This window comes from Benincasa hispida, chromosome 1 (assembly GCF_027475165.1).
Source record: "Benincasa hispida cultivar pf3 chromosome 1, pf3_genome.v1.1, whole genome shotgun sequence".
Lineage (NCBI taxonomy): Eukaryota > Viridiplantae > Streptophyta > Magnoliopsida > Cucurbitales > Cucurbitaceae > Benincasa > Benincasa hispida.
In genome coordinates this window covers 3,307,952-3,324,382 of record NC_143478.1, presented here as the reverse complement: position 1 = coordinate 3,324,382, position 16,431 = coordinate 3,307,952, and the positions used below count along the sequence as shown (strand labels likewise).

At 30.3% G+C, this 16,431-nt stretch overlaps 1 protein-coding gene across 4 annotated transcripts; it reads right to left on the bottom strand.

Moving 5' to 3' along the window:
- Window positions 1-5,754: 5,754 nt before the first annotated feature.
- Window positions 5,755-8,511, bottom strand: LOC120071273 (zinc ion binding protein). 4 transcript variants are annotated; one of them, XR_016527644.1, is made up of 6 exons: window positions 8,442-8,509; window positions 8,247-8,326; window positions 7,488-7,648; window positions 6,491-7,408; window positions 6,160-6,410; window positions 5,755-5,994 (listed from the first exon to the last, which is right to left on the bottom strand). XR_016527644.1 is itself a non-coding variant. In XM_039023455.2 (5 exons), exons 3-5 carry the CDS (start codon window positions 7,646-7,648, stop codon window positions 6,308-6,310), a joined length of 1,182 nt encoding a protein of 393 aa, XP_038879383.1. In that variant the 5' UTR covers window positions 8,247-8,326; window positions 8,442-8,511; the 3' UTR covers window positions 5,755-6,307. The 4 variants fall into 4 exon arrangements, 2 of the variants coding, with proteins under 2 accessions (XP_038879383.1, XP_038879394.1); XR_016527645.1 differs by having other exon boundaries at window positions 8,247-8,317; window positions 8,442-8,506; XM_039023455.2 differs by having other exon boundaries at window positions 5,755-6,410; window positions 8,442-8,511.
- Window positions 8,512-16,431: the final 7,920 nt, after the last annotated feature.

Genomic DNA, 16,431 nt, shown 5'->3' with positions numbered 1-16,431 from the left:
ATAGAAATTCTATATCACAAAACATTCACATCCATATGTATATATCAATTCAAAAAATACAGGTGTTTATATTTACAAAAGTTTGACTCGAAGTTCCACACTGAACCCCCTAATATGTATAGACAAAACTAGGGTTTAAGCAGAACATAGTGGACCATCTAAACTTCAAATTCCTAAAAATTCTGAGTAGTGACTAACTGGCAGATTTGCTAGGCCTCGGGACGCCGACCACTACCTGTGAAAGAAAACATTTGAAAATATGAACTTTAAATGCTCAGTGAGTGATTACTTTAAAAGAAACATGCTTAGATAGGTTACTTTTAAAAGAACCATGCTTAGACAAGCTTATCATAAAATATTTCCATTCTCATTTTCAGGGTTTGAAAATAAAAACTGAAAACATGAAATCCTAGCATATAAAATTCCTAAATTAAATTAACTCATCATTATTTCCTGTAAAGCACCTCTACTCCTCTGCCTGAACATAGAGCTTTTTTTCTCAATCCTTAATAAACTTAGTTGAGAGAGAGTTCTTTTGCTTGATATCATCAACATCAAGAATATAGGTCGTATGTGCACATAGAGCTGAATTGGAACCTGATCACCTTACCATACCTTTGGTATCAAGGAATCCTAACATAACTTAAATCTGGGTACCTTACCATACCTTCGGTACCAACATTGGGGTGGGGTTTTATAAGGCACAAAACATTTAAAAACATTTCATGAACATAAAACATAATACTTATAATAACATGATTAAAATTTCATGATAACATGTCATCATATAGTGCCTTGTAAATAGTAACATGTTTATAAAATTCCTTTGCTGAAATCATCATGCTTCATCCTATAAACATCAACCTATGGAAATCGCATGCTAGTTTTACATTTAAAACCTCATTCTTTGAAATTATGGATCATGCGATCAATAAATAAAGCATGCGTTGAAGAAATCATGGTACTAAAACACACATGTTGGTCTGGTTATGCGTTGAAAATCATACGCAAAATTTGTCAATAAATCATTTATAAAACTTGTCACTCATTGTCTTAAGCTACTTATCCAAGGGTCTGTAAGCCTCTCTTATTCGTGTCTGCTCTGTCATAAGGAAAGGTCCATTGGTTAGTATCATTAGCTCCTTTGTGAGCTTAACAAATAAACTCAACATCATCGCATACTAGTGATTTCATCACATCATAACTGAACTCATCGCATCGAGTATACTTAGCCAATTACCTTCTACTTGGTTCTAGATAGGCAACCTTCGTTATCGGGTACTTAATAAACTCTTAGACGCACTTCCATGCCTATGCAATGAATGTCTATTGCCTACGATCGCATAAATCCTTGTTGATTGCCTATGCGCTTCATCACATTGTTTGTTTGATCAATTGCTTGCTTATCCCTCGGATGTAGCTGCCTGCTTATTCAACTATAACATCATTCCAGATTTCACTTTTATATTCATAACTTTAAATCCAGCCACTATTTTATTAAAGTTCTTTTTAAGAACTTGCTCATAAACATTTTAACTTCATTACCTTAGAATTCGAGCATCAAATTCCTCTGGCTAAGCTGAAAATTCTCCACTCTTCTCAAGCTTGCCCAAAATTCCTTCAATACAATTGAGCTTCAAGTGCCAACAATACTTCCTCTTAGACATCTGAAAATTTTGGCAAAATAGCTTTCTACTTTGCAAGACATATTTATACTTGGGCTTGCATGTAAGTTTGTTTTAATAAAACGACATCTAGCATCCTAATCCTCAATTAGCATTTCTAAGGCTATCACTTAGCCCACTTATTAAATGATTAAGCTGAACACTTCAGCTTAACTTCATCGAATGGGGCTTGCGATCACTTAAGCCCTTTCCTGGTCATCGCGTACTATTATCCATCATTGTATCAATTAAACGACACCATCATCGCATAAATCCACGACAACCTCGTTTGTTAACATCTGAGCCTTTCGACCAATACTTACTTCGCGACCCTCCTAACACATTGCCTTAGCATTTTCTTAGAGTGCTTGCTTAGGCAACTAGGTCGCTTGCACAATGCCTACATTGATCCTCACCAATCTCATATGAGATTGGTTGCGTACTCCTCATATACCAACTTCGGCTATTCTTTCTCACTCGAGAACTAACTTACTTCTTCCATGGCCTCCTGTATACAACATGGCTATACTTAGCCATAATATCCCCTTCTAGGACTTCTGGCGGCATAGTTCAACAAAACTGGCCGCATAGCATGACATAACTTCATCGCATAAAATTCTTTGTTTTCTTCTAAGTGTTAATTCCTCTCTACATCACCTAAAGTTTAACATTCCAAACTTGGAATACTTTTCTTCACTCTGAGTACCCAAGAGCATTGCTTCCTAACACTTAGAATATTTTTCTCATTTTAACCTTTACATACAAACACAATAAACCTTCCATACATTTCTACTAATACACACATCATAAGTACATGCTTACAAGAACTTAAATACATAATCAAGAGGACTTAAACATAATTAACTAGTAAAACAAAGCTAGAGGTTTACATTTTTTATTTGAAAAATCAATCTCACTTCACATTAAAAGGTGGGAAGTTCTTCTCAAAGTCATTAGTGATTGTAGAGAAAAACTTTTTTTTCTTCTCCCATCGTTCTCTCTCAAGTATTGAAGAGAAAAGGTTTCTCTAAAAAAATCTCCTTCACTAAAAAATAATAATAATAATAAATAAATAAATTCCCTTTGCTCTTTTTCAAAAGCTGGTTCCCACAAACTGGTCTTGCCTAGAGAATAGTCGGGAAGACCCTATGGGGGCGTCGACATTCTTGTTCGAGAGAAAATCTATTTCTATTCATAGAGGAAGAAGGAATTGTTGTGGATTTTCTTGAAGAGAGGTTCTTCAAAAGTTATGTTTCTTATCCCTTCTGATTTCATACTTAACTTGGTATATATTGATGTATGTTTCTTCTTTTCAATGTCGTATTTTTAAAACAAAACGAGCATTCGCACTGAGATTCTATCCCTTCGGCTTTGCACATGATTAAAAATTGTTAGGAGGCATATATATAAAATAAATTACGATATTAACTTAATTTAAATAGTAAATGTCTAACGTGAAATTTAAAAGTAGTGAAAGAAATGATAGCTAAAATAATATATATGTTTTATTCGGTTATATTGAATATAAAATTTGATGGATTCAAATTTTTCTAGTGTGAAATATAAATGATTGAACGAATTTTATTTTAAAAAATATAAATGTTGGGTATGAAGTTTGAAAATAATCAAAGAGTAGGATGATGTAAGGCATTAAGAAAAAAAAATTTAAACATAAAAGTTGAATTAAGAAATGAGTGTCTACCTATAACTTACCCCATAATTAAGAAGTGGAAAAAAAAAAAAAAAAAAAAAAAAAAAAAAAAAAAAAGGAAAAGAAAAGGCTCCACATAGGGAAAAATTAAAAGTAAAAAAGAAATGAAAAGAGATAATATAAAGACAAAATAGGAATTGTTGAAAGATTTAATGGAAATTTTGAATAAAAAATAAATTTAGCAAAGATACCTTTATAGAGTGATCATCTTAAAATGCCACACTCGTTCCTTCTTTGCCGGTGAAGATTATTTTGTTTTCAATTTATATTATTGTATCTTAGTTCTGAAAAGTTATATTCTATTTTGATTCTATTTGATTGCCATGTGTCATAGGCAACATTAGATATATATTTTTTTATTAACTGAATTTTTTGTACCTATAAACACACACAACAGAGATTTTTAACCCTAATTTTAGGAGGATATCAAAGATACATTATAAGTGGGAGATTCTATAGACCTAAAACAGGAAAAGATTAGAGAAAATCACCCCGCAAAGATAACCAAATTCAAGAATTATAAAATCAAATTAGAATTTAATTATAAAATTTAATTGAAGCTAATTGAAATAAAATAAAATAGAAAATATATATTTGTTGTTAATTTTAAAGAGTGATAGAAAATTAAAAGGAAAAGGTACATGAATAATAACGACAACAACAAAATAACAATCATAAAAAAATTAAAAGGGGGAAACCACCATTTTACCTCTACCAATTTAAATTCTCTCTTCTTCTTCTTCTTCTTCTTTTAAATTTTTCCTCTCGTTCCTTCCTTCTTTTTTTCGTCATTTTCGTTTTCCTCTTCTTCTTTTAACCTTATCTTGCAGAATGGTTGTCGAAGGAATGTAGACCCCAGACGTGAATCATAAGCAGGAATTGTGGGCCGTTTCGTTTGATACGTGGCCTGCTACTTTCGTGGTTGTCGTCGGAGTATTTGGCAGGACATTTTTTTCACTATGGGATTATAATTTCTCCCACCTTTCTTTTCTAATCTCTCTCTCAATGTCTATCAAACAGTTATTTGATATCCAAACACATTTTGATCTGGAGTTTTTTTTTTAAAAAAAAATAAATATATAGATTACCTATTCATAAGCGTACCATGATTGATGACCAACCATTACTAACGCATCTTATAACCTATTGTTTTAGGGATGGTTATGTGTAGTCTTAACATGACGGTAATTTCTATCACAATCTCATTTTTCTCACGCAAAAACACTCACAACTATGAGAAAAATAGAGAAAACACAATAAAAAAATGAAGATCGAGATAGGGATGGTCATCATGACTACACTAGACATGGCCATCCGTGCGATTTCGTATATTTGTGAGGAGTAGGTTAATAATCATAAAGGCTCTTGTAAATGGGTCATCAATATAAAAATATCAAAAGTTTGTGTTCGTCATTTTGTTGTCATAAGCCAAAGCAAAATTAATGTAGAATTCTTTTTTTTTTATTAGCTTATATTGAAGCGACGTTAGGCATGAAAGTCTTGTATAATGAAAGGGTTTGATCATAAAAGTAAAATAGACATGATTAAAAACTTTAAGGGTGAAGAGGAAAGTTATTTAATATACTAATAGATGGTAATTATCCTATTAAATTGAAGATTTTTTATATCTCCAAAACTGAATCAGATTAGGATTTAGATTTTATCCTAACATAAATTCAAATTGGTCTACCATTAAATAAAACTCAAACCGGACGTACTCCAGTACTCCAAGGAAAAAAAAAGGCTCAAATGGGATAATCTTCTAATTTATTTTGAAATTAAATTATCAACGAAACTCCTTATACAAACATACTTTAGGAGTACCCAAATTATTAAGTTAGATAGGAATTCCTTCAATTTCTTTCTTTTTCTTTTTGGACAATCTTTTTCTAGTTTCAAGAATCTCATTCTGCAAAGTCAATTTTCACACTCCAACAAATGCACTAAACAGAGTTTTTCAAAAAAAAAATTAAAAAGAAAAATAAATAAATAAACCAATCAGACTGTCGAAAAGCATAAATCAAATTTTAAAGTAAACTGAAGAAATATATGATATGTCATATTATTGATAAATTGTTTGGATTATGAATTAATATTTATATGGAAAGTAATTGATAATTGCAGGTTCTTGGAAGTGAGCAAAGGAATAAAGAACCATGCTGACCAACTAAAATCGACCCATTCAACTTCTATCGGTAGATTAGTGCTAGATGCAATTGGAGCCAATTTTAAATATAGAAAATCGACCAATCCGTGATTGACGTTGATTTTAATCCAAACCTCGAAATTTTTTTAATAACTTTTTTTAAAAAATATATATATAATAAAGAAAAAAACTGAAATGGATTTGACCTGGGTTAGATAATGTGCCTCATCTGCTACACAGAATGAACTTCAGTCCTTGCATACTTTTTACTCCAAATCATTGCGCTACCAAGGTGAATTTCTCTATTTACAGGCTAATTTAAATTCAAAAATCAAGAGCTAGCTAAAAGCAGAAAGAGGAAACCTTGGGCGTTCAATCCTCCATTACTTTCATCTACCATTAGCCATCTGAATTATACAAATTCTGCAAACCAATGAAAAAACGTGCATCTCCTCAAGGTTTCATGCCTGAAACTGAGAAATACGATCGTCTTGGAAATCAATGACACAGTTGTACAACCTAAAGAACAGACTTTGTTCAAGTAAAGTCGTGAGAAATAGAAACTTCTAAGAATGTGGAATACTCGAATATGTTCTGAGAGTAATGGAGTCCCCCAAAAACTCAAAAGTTAAGCTTACTTGATATAACATCATCGTGATTGCCACCGAGCGGATTTCTTCATTGGAACTGCATGAATATGATTAAGCCTAATCCAGGTGAAACATTGAACAATATACAGACCTGTCAGTTAGAGCAAGTATGGTTATGGCATATCATATCATCAATCTATCTTGCACTGAACACAGCTTCTGCCTCGGGGTTCGATTGAGTTCGTCGGGTGTATTTCAGAAGCAAACCTTCTGATGAAAGGCCTGGAACTGTAAGATCCCTGAAAATCAAAACATAGTGGTTTAAAGTTTCCATGTACAAGTATCAAATAATCAATAAGAAAGTAAAACAAACAAAAACCTGATGTAGGGCTGCAAATCTTTCCACTCCCATTTTGGTCGCTCTCTAAACAAAATGGTGAAACGCTCGGCAGGATTCGATGGCAACGAACAAACTCTGAAACCACGAACCCATGTCTCAACACCAAGTCTTTCAGTCAGAACTTCACCTTCCAACATGTCGAAGTTGGCACGCATTCCTAGTGGGATTTTCCGCCTCCATTCATCCATGAAATGCTCTAGCTTCATCTTTCCTTCCCTCAACACTTCTCTTGCAAAATGCACACAAACCCGTTTCTCGTCTAATCTCCATAAACAACTTTTCCCCTCATCTCCATCCAATTTATCACCATAAACATGGAGACAATGCTGCACAAGTTTTTCAGGAAAACCATCCATTTTCATCACTTTCATGATTACACCTTCATCAAGTGCATCCGGAGACCAGTCATTTAAAATCGTGTTATTCAAAAGCATCTGTAGCATGGATTCCATGTATTTTTCATCCACAACTCTCCAGTATCCATCAATCTCAACCGCGGAAAGTGCTTGTAATCCCGCTTTCAGCTCGTCATCGCTAGCTTGAACCTTGTTTATAAGATCATCCCAATTATACATTCGCTTTTCATGTTTGTCCACCTCTTTGCTTTCCCACTCATCAGCTAAGCTGTAAGGTTCCTCTGAGAGAAGCAATTTAAGCTTATCAATCCTGGGAGCAATCTCATGAAGTTCCATGATACCTGGAGCAACTTTAATCACATGGGCAACTTCTTTGGTGCCGTCCTTCTGATGGCTATCTAGCTCATTTTCGTAGTATTCTGATAGACCAGACGGAGGTATGAGAAGTACAGAATTGGATGTGCCGACATATTTGATTCCATAAGTTCTTGATTTTGTGCAAAAGACTGCATCGTCTTCTGGCTGTCCTCTGATGCTTACTCTGAGAAGAGAAATCCTCAAAGTTAAACCAATCCAAATAGTTCTAACACATTTAGCAACTTATGGTCTGTCTTATTTACCGTTGGTGGAGGACTTCTTCCAGAAGCTTTTCATCAACCTCGAGAAGGACCAAATCATCATGTGGACAAAAGAGTGGGTGATATGCAATAGAAATTGAGGAGTTTGGCTGAAGATGTAAAACTGCATCAGCTCCTCTTCCATGCAGATATTGCTGCTCCATCTTCCAAAAGGAACCAAAAGAAGTTAAGCAGTCTACGTCTAAGTTCCTAACCACTTCTCGAGATGACTATTGAACAAGAATTAATCTCAACTTTTCACATTCATGACCTGCACTATAAACTAAATATAGCACAGTCAAAAAGCCTTAATCCTAACTGCAACCATGAAGTTCTCCGTCTCTAACAATACCGATTAAAGATTGGTCGTTGTTTGGTCATATAGTTAAAGATACGGGTCATAATTCTCCGTCTCTAACAATACCGATTATATAAATTACTAACTCCATAAATCATATAACACAACTGCGACATTTTTGCTTTAAAAAATATTAAGCGGCTACTTCTGATATCTCTATTGAAGGAAATGGAGTTCGAAGGAAAAGCAAATTAGCAATACGATAACAGAGTGACCGATAGAGAAGGATTTTGGCATTACCCTATCAATATATCTCTTGGAAGAAAATAATTGGAAAAAAGAAAAGTTCGTTACACGAACCCATTCAAATATAAAACGAAACCCTAGAACAAATTTATAACACAAATCTATCAAATTATCCCTATCAGAAGCAACATAACGAGTCCGATCATCAAAATTATTACCTTGGAAAGCCTTGAAATCAGAGTTTCCAATGCCCCGCCGTTATCATATCATTCATCATCTTTGGGAGACACTGAAGAAACTAAAAGAACAGTTACAGAATCAGAGAAAACCCTAAAATTATACAAATAATGGTTCAAATTGATCATCAAACGGTAAGTGTGGGGATCGAGGAACCGGCGGGAGTGAAAGAACACCTTCTGAAACTGATACAAAGTCGGCCGAGGATTTGCCGAGAAGAACAATGTCGAACTGCTTTCGCGCTTTATCCCTTCCCGCCAAAACTTAATATATATATTTTTTTCATTTTAGGGCTTGTTTCACTGATGGACCCAAAGGCCCAATCCAGTCCATAATAACAAAGGGCTTGACATAGGCCCAATAGATCTACAATGCAAGCATATGGAAATGGTTTTTTTTATTTATGTATTTCTACCTAAAACGCCCATTGATATATTATGTTAATGTCTTGAACATTTTATTTTTTTTTTAATAAAAAAGACCTATTGACCTTCCTATTTTCACTAATATCAATATTTACAATTTAGCTCTCACCTACATTATATATATATATATATATATTTCTCTCTCATCCATGTATATTCTCTCTCATACGTATTATCTCTCCCCATGCATATACTCTTTCCCCCATAATTCATACTCATTTCTTCATCCTCCCTCTCTTTTCTCCTTTCGACGATGTGAGTTACAGGCGGTAGACGATAGAGTGGAGAGAGAGAATCTTCGACGCGGGCTCGAGCATACAACGTTGTGGTTGCAGATGGATGATGTGAGACAGCGTGGTGCGAGCAAAGCTTCTGGCACTGGGCACAAGAAAATCTGACGCGGACTTGGGTAGATCCAATCAACGATGAAGCGAGCTCAAGCAAACGGACGACGTGGCGAAACTTTTGGCACCAGGCGCAAGCAGATCCATAGAGTTAGCCGATGCTTATTCCTCAGATACCGTCATTGTTTCTTCTCCCGCACGGACTCGGGTAGATCCAGTCGACGGAGCTACTAGGCAATAAAATCCGGTCGATGGTGGGGGTTTAATATAAATGATGATGATATATACTGTGTTATATATAATCGATTATTCTACATAAATGATGATGATGTTTGTATTTATATTTTTTGTTTTGTGATATATACGCTTATATATATGTTCTATGTTGAGTATCAATTCCATCCGTGATTTATATACTATGGTAGATGTTTTTTGTCGATTTTTTACTACTTTGACTTTATGATATATACACGTTTGTACATATGTTCTAAAATTTATGTTCTAAGGTATATTTAAAAATAATCATGAATATTTGAATAGATATTATATTTCATATATTTTTAGAATGTTTCTAAATAAACAACAAAATATATTACATGTACAAGTGAACAAACAATAGAACATTTCACATTATAACAAAAATCAACATGAAAAACGAAATGGAAAATAAAATTATATTAAATGTCATTTTCTCTCTCCAAATGAAAATGAAATATATATATATATATATATCACATGCATTTTATCTCTATAATCGAAAAAGGAAAAAATCATAATAAATGCATTTTCTCTCTCCATAATAAATGCATTATATGGTGATTTATGTCAACATTAAATTTATATAGTGTGGTATATTTCATATATTGGTTAGAATATTTTCAAATACTTACCAAAATGTTCTGATGTATATTTTAAATAATCACGAACCACCAAAAAAAAACGTGAAACCAACAAAAATAGAAAAAAATCATTAAATGCATTTTCTCTTTCCAATTAAATAAAATAAAAATAAAAATCTCAACAAATAAATTATTTTTCCCTCTCCATTTCAAAACATATAAAAAAAATATCATATTAAATGAATTTTCTCTCTCTCATAATAAACGTAGTTTCTATCTCCATTATTAAGAAAATTTTGAAAATAGGGAAATATATATAAAAATCAGAAATAAAAATAATAAAAAATGGTAATTTGTCCAAAAATAATACTAAAAGTATTTATTGAAAAATTTTAAATTTAAAGACATTTTTTTAAATATAGGGCCTGAAGAGGCTTTTTTATGTAAAAAATATTTTTTTTAACAACAAGGGATCAAACCTACTCTAAGATTGATAGTACAAGCACTATATCATTTTAGTAATAATCATTTTGACATTTAGAAATGATAATTTACTTTGGGTAGTTTTTTACACTTAATCTCGTTTGTTTTAAGACATTGTTTTAGTAGAATATTCTTAATTAAACTACATAAAATATTCGACTTTCTCACCATATATATTGTCAAGAATTGAAATAATATTTAAATTTAGTCTCTTACATTCCAAAAATTTTCAATTATACATTTATATTTGGTCAATGTTAAAACTAGCCGATAATAAATTATTGACTTGTGGAAATTTCGTGTTAAAATTAGCGAGGCCAAACTTAGTAATTAAAATTGAATTTTCTCCAAATTTAGAGGATAAATTAGAAAGGAGCTTAATTTATTCTCTAAATTTATATTCATTCACTTTGTATTATTATATTGTGTAAATTTATTATCATATAATTTTAACATTTACTCAAGTGAGGTTATATTTTTTTAAAAAAAAATGTTAAAACATAACATATTAAATCGAAACTTTGTAAGTGACGTGGACTAATTTATATATATATATATTAGAGACTAAAATTTCTTTTATAACAACCTTTTATCTTTGTATGTTTACCCTTCTAGCAAAATCTAAAATGAGTCAGGTTTATTTATGTTTTTATCCATCATATTATTTACTAATGGCATGGACGGAAAAGTTTTTAAACATTTCAAAATTACTTCCAAATATGACTTTAGTTCATTATCAATTTAATATTTAGCTTTACACTTCTCAGGATAATTTCATACAATAAAAAATATATAATAACACACGTTTCAAACAATCAAAATTACTTCTAAACCATTTTGAACGTGATAAAAAATTTGTAGGCAAATTGCAACTACCACGTCAAGAAAAATCACTCTTATAGTACCTCAAACTTTTAATGGTAAAGATTATATCAAACTTATACGAGTATTAAAATTGGAGACTCTCATTAGTGGTTTGGTTTAATAGTTCAATTTTTATCATTGGAATCAAATTTCTACAACTATTGTAAGTGTGAAGGTTGAATTTTAATAATTGTATGTATAAGTTTGAGGGTCTAATTTTCGCAATTGAAAGTTTAAGGGTATACTACAACTACCACCAAACTTCAGGATGATCCAAAATCTTTAACCATTTTAGAATCAATCACATACATATTTTAAGTTTCAATAAGAAATTAATATAAAATTTTCTCAATAGAATTCAAAATTGTAATGCTACCTAATAATTTTCTTGGTATAATAAACGTAGGTAGGGAGAATTTGAGTTATGCCCACTTTAATATTCTACTTCTACTTGGCAAATCTAGCCCTAAAATAGCAACCAACCCAAAAAAGTGCAATCTAATAAATGATTACATCTACTTTTAGGTCATCCAACATTATCATATGCTGGCCGTATATAAATTAAGTTTATAAAAATTAAGGGATTTTCAAAAATAAAAAAATAAGAAAAATTATTTACATAAATTAGCAAAATTTTAATCTCTTTGATAGAGGTTGATAGAAGTCTCTGAGTATCTATAAGTGATAGAAATTGATACAAATCTATCACTAATAGACGCTGATTGAAGTCTATCAATGTCTATTAATGTTTTTTTTGCTATTTCTGAAATTTTTTTGACATTTTTTATATATGTGAAAATTTTCCTAAAAACTATCGCCAAAGTGATTTTTTTTACCTGATTTTTAAAAATTATCAAAATCCAACATCAAAATTTTAAAAAGAGTTATTTTCAAAAATAGCAAAATGAACCAAATTTATTTATAAATATAGTAAAATGTGGTCTATCTTCGTATATCAATTTTACTATATTTAAAAATATTTTTAGCAGTTTATCATTTAAAATAATTACATTTTTAAAAAAGCTAAATAAATGTAAGTTCGAGATAGTATTGTTTTTTTAAAAAAATAACTTTATATAAACAATACCTCAACTCATGGAATTCTTTGTTTGTTATACTATTTTTTTTTTTTTTTTTTTTTGAGAAATTAAACTGTATTTGTATTGTTTTTAAGTGTTTATAAGTGATAAAAATGTTTATAAATACTTAAAAAGTCCATCATCCATCCAAACAAGTCCGGGCAAATTTTTGTTTTTAAAATTTGATTAAAATATTAAAATAAACATTTCAAAAATAGAAAATCAATAACGGAACAAGAAAGTAGTAATTCATTCTCCAAATTAATGAACTAAGGAAAACACACCGGACACCTAAATATATTAACTACAATAACGTGTAACTAACGTGATGTAACAAAATTAGGAAACTTATGCCTAATTATCATCTCACAATAATAAGAACTACTTAAATTTAAGGGAATAATCAATTTATAATTTTAGAACATGCTTGATTTATAACTATTTTTACTTGATTTTACTAAATATCATTTAAAATTATTATTCCCTGTGTGAATGAAAATTGTTATCCATTTGATTCTAACAAAACTTTCTAATATTACACGTATTATATTTAGAGACGTCTTATATGTGAGAATTCCATCTCTCCTACTTCTAAATTGTTGTACTAAACACAAAGTCTTGTACACAAATGTACAAATTGTGTAATCGACAATTTTAAAACAAAAATTCTAATAGTTGATCTAATCAAATTTATAAAGACTTAGAATTTTAATTTATAAAATTATTATTTTTTAGGATTTTAGTCAATAAAACTCCTAAATAATTAGATTAGCACGCGATTATATGAATTTTGTATGAGTTCGCTTCAAAAGTTTATCCCTTTATATTTTCTAAGTAACAATTTGTGTGATTTTAGAAGTCAAGGCAGTCGTTGTTGGCATTTTGAGAGAGATTTTGAAACATGGAACAATGATCCATTGTAATCTTCATGCCATGGGTAGAACTTGTCATGGCACAAATATAATCTCGAGTTTAGTGTAAATGAGTACATATTCTTGTGTTAACTTTTCTTATCTCTATCTTTATATTTTCTTTTGTTGCATTTTAGGTATTGTTTGGTAATCATTTCGTTTTTTTCAAAAAAAAATTAGTATATTTTACTCTACATTTTCTTACAATGATTTGCATATTTATTAAATACAGTGGTTGAATTCTTACTCAAATTATAAAAAAAATTAAAACTACTTTTTTAGAACATGATTAGCTAAAAACTAAGGCCCTATTTGATACATTTTGTTTTTTGTTTTTGGAAATTAAGTATATTTCCTTTCCATTTCTTATAATGATTTGAATCTTTCACATAAAGTATAATGGTTGATTTTTTAGCCAAATTACAAAAATAAAAACAACTTTTTTAATTTTTTTTTTTTAGTTTTCAAATTTTAGCTTTATTTTTCAAATCATTGGCAAAAGGTAGATAATATTAAAGGAAGAAATTTGGAGGTAGAAATAGTATCTATAGGCTTAATTTTAAAAAATAAAAACCTAAACAAAATAGTTACCAAACGGGATTGAAAAATATATAACCAAACCAGAAATTTATATGTTAAAGTTTAATATTCAAGAATTAAAAAAAAAAATTATGGAACGAATCTTAAATGTGATTTGATACGGAGATATTTTGTTAGTTAGATGACTCTTTAGGTTTGCAACAGGCGGGACCAGGGACTCCCTATCCCACTCCGCGGGGTATTTCCTCCCGTTTTTCGGCAGGGACTCATCCCCATTTATATATATATATATATATTAAAAAATAAAAAAATTAATCAAAAGCAGGACTGAAATCCGATCCATGGAGATTTTTGCCAACCCTATCCCTAAAATGTTATAGATGATAAAGGTATCTGGATGAGATATACATTTTTAATTGGTCTCCGCGAGATTGGAAAGTTATTAATGCAGAGTTTTCTTGATGGTGATAGGGAACACATTTCAACCAACTAAATTTCTTTATATATTTTTTTAAATTAAATTATTAATACGATAAAAAATATAATTTTAATCTACATATTTTAAATCTCATTTTATTTTAAGTTATATATTTTTAATTGTCCAAATTTCATCTTTGTAATTTAAAATAATTAATAAGTAAATTTTTAATAATAATAATAATAATTTTCATTCAAGAATTAAAAAAACACAATTTAAATATGTATCTATAATATTTAATAACGGATTGTTTGCATTCAAAGTGCGAAAAACTAAAAAATTCAGTTTCAAAATAAGGTTGCTATTAAAATGAAATATTCATGCCTTTCATACCCTCTCCATTTATGATATGATGAATGTATTTAATTTTATGGTTGATTTTTTTTTAAAAAAAATAGGTGTGGATGCCTCATTGAATTTTGTTTGAAATTCCCTTCTCCAATATAAAAAAAATGATATATGCTAATTATAATTGTGCTAGAGCACACTTATGATTTTTAATATCATGCTTTAGTGGAAGATTGAACCTATGGTTTTCGAAATTGATAGTACATATTTGATTGCCAATTGAACTATGCTCATTTTAGGCTTAATTTTGTTAGCTTAATCTTTATCTTGCTAATTGATGGGAGAGTTACAAATAACATAGGGAAATGAAGTATATATTGAGAAACAAATACGTAAATAATTAGGTTGAGATGCGTACTCGCTCTCTTTAGAGAGATTCAAGTTCTTTATTGTGTGTACTGAATTTCTTTATATCAATCATCTAGTATGTGCCCTTCATGATACAACAAAAAATGTTGTACAGCTCAAACCACTCTACACTAAAAGGTTAAGCTGAGACTACATGATTAAGAACACCCTTTTTCTGACTAATTGCATTTAAAAGTTAATGAGAGAAAATATGAAAGAAATGCGTTTTCGAGTATTCGTTGGTATGTGTTGAGAGAATGATAAGAGTCATTTTATACTGAAATTTTAGAACCAATATTTAATATACATAATAAATAACATGTGTTGCGTTTTACATACCAGAGAATTTGTTTTAACTTAAATAAAATTACCATCAATGTGAACTTAGTTCAGTGATAATTAACATGATCGATCTCCATCCTCCAATTGTTGTACATTAAAAAAATAAATAAAACTACCTATTAAGATATATATATATATATAACTACAGCAACTACGTTTTAAAATCATATTCGCACGGTCTACTAATAAAGTTCATGTTGTTAATTTTGTTAGTTTTATCCTTGTTATCACGCTAACTATATAATAAAAAAGATTGTAAGGTATGGCATTGTGTTTTTTCCTTAGTCTAGGGTTGCTCATTTTAAAATAATAGTTGACGATGGTCTAGGGTAAGAAAATTACCTACAAACTGGAGTAAGTTAGATCTTAATTGGTAATCATTTCGTTTTTTTACCATTTTGATTTTTGAAGATTAAGTCTATTTTTTCTCAATTTCTTATCACGATTTGCATATTTTTTAAGTAAAATAGTTGAATTGACATAGAAAAAAACAAAGGTAAGTTTTTTAAAAACTACTTTTTTAAAGTTTTCCCAATTTGACTTGTTATTTGAATAAGAAGTAGAGTGCAGGAAATATATGATTTTTAGATTGACTTAGAAAAAAATGTTTTTCAAAAATTTATTTTTATTTAAACACTTTTGATAAAAATTGTTTAAAATAAAAACACTCATAAGTTTGTCTACTTTTTTTTTCCAAGAGTGTTTATATGTATAAGTTTGTTTTGCTTGTTATATACTAAAAGCGTTTTTTTATTAAGGTCAAATAACTATAAAGGACGACTATATAATATTATGAACTAATAATTTAAAATTATAGTCGTCGAAGTTGGATGTCCAAGATGGTCTCTGACGAAATTGGTGGCGGTGGTGGTTGCCAAAGTGGTCCCTCGTGTTAATGGGCGGAGGTGATGGTGGTGCTTTGAAGTGGCCAATGGTGGTGGCCAGTTTGACTAGCAACGATGACGATAGCTAAAGCTGGGCAACGATAGAGGAAGATAGATGGTAGTTGCAACAATATAATGAAAATGAGGTTGATGACTTTCTTAGACATTTTGATAAATTTAAGATTTATACCATTTAGGAAGAGATTAATTATTAAACACTCAAAATTTTCAAGTGTTTATTCTAAATCAATTTATTTCAAAAAATTAAAATGAGTGACATT

Excerpts from the sequence above, each read along its gene's own strand:
- LOC120071273 (XM_039023455.2), bottom strand. The coding sequence starts at position 7,648 with ATGGAGCAGCAATATCTGCATGGAAGAGGAGCTGATGCAGTTTTACAT. Across the intron at positions 7,409-7,487 it reads GAAGAAGTCCTCCACCAACG|AGTAAGCATCAGAGGACAGC; the intron begins GTAAATAAGACA and ends TTCTCTTCTCAG. Across the intron at positions 6,411-6,490 it reads GATTTGCAGCCCTACATCAG|GGATCTTACAGTTCCAGGCC; the intron begins GTTTTTGTTTGT and ends TTTGATTTTCAG.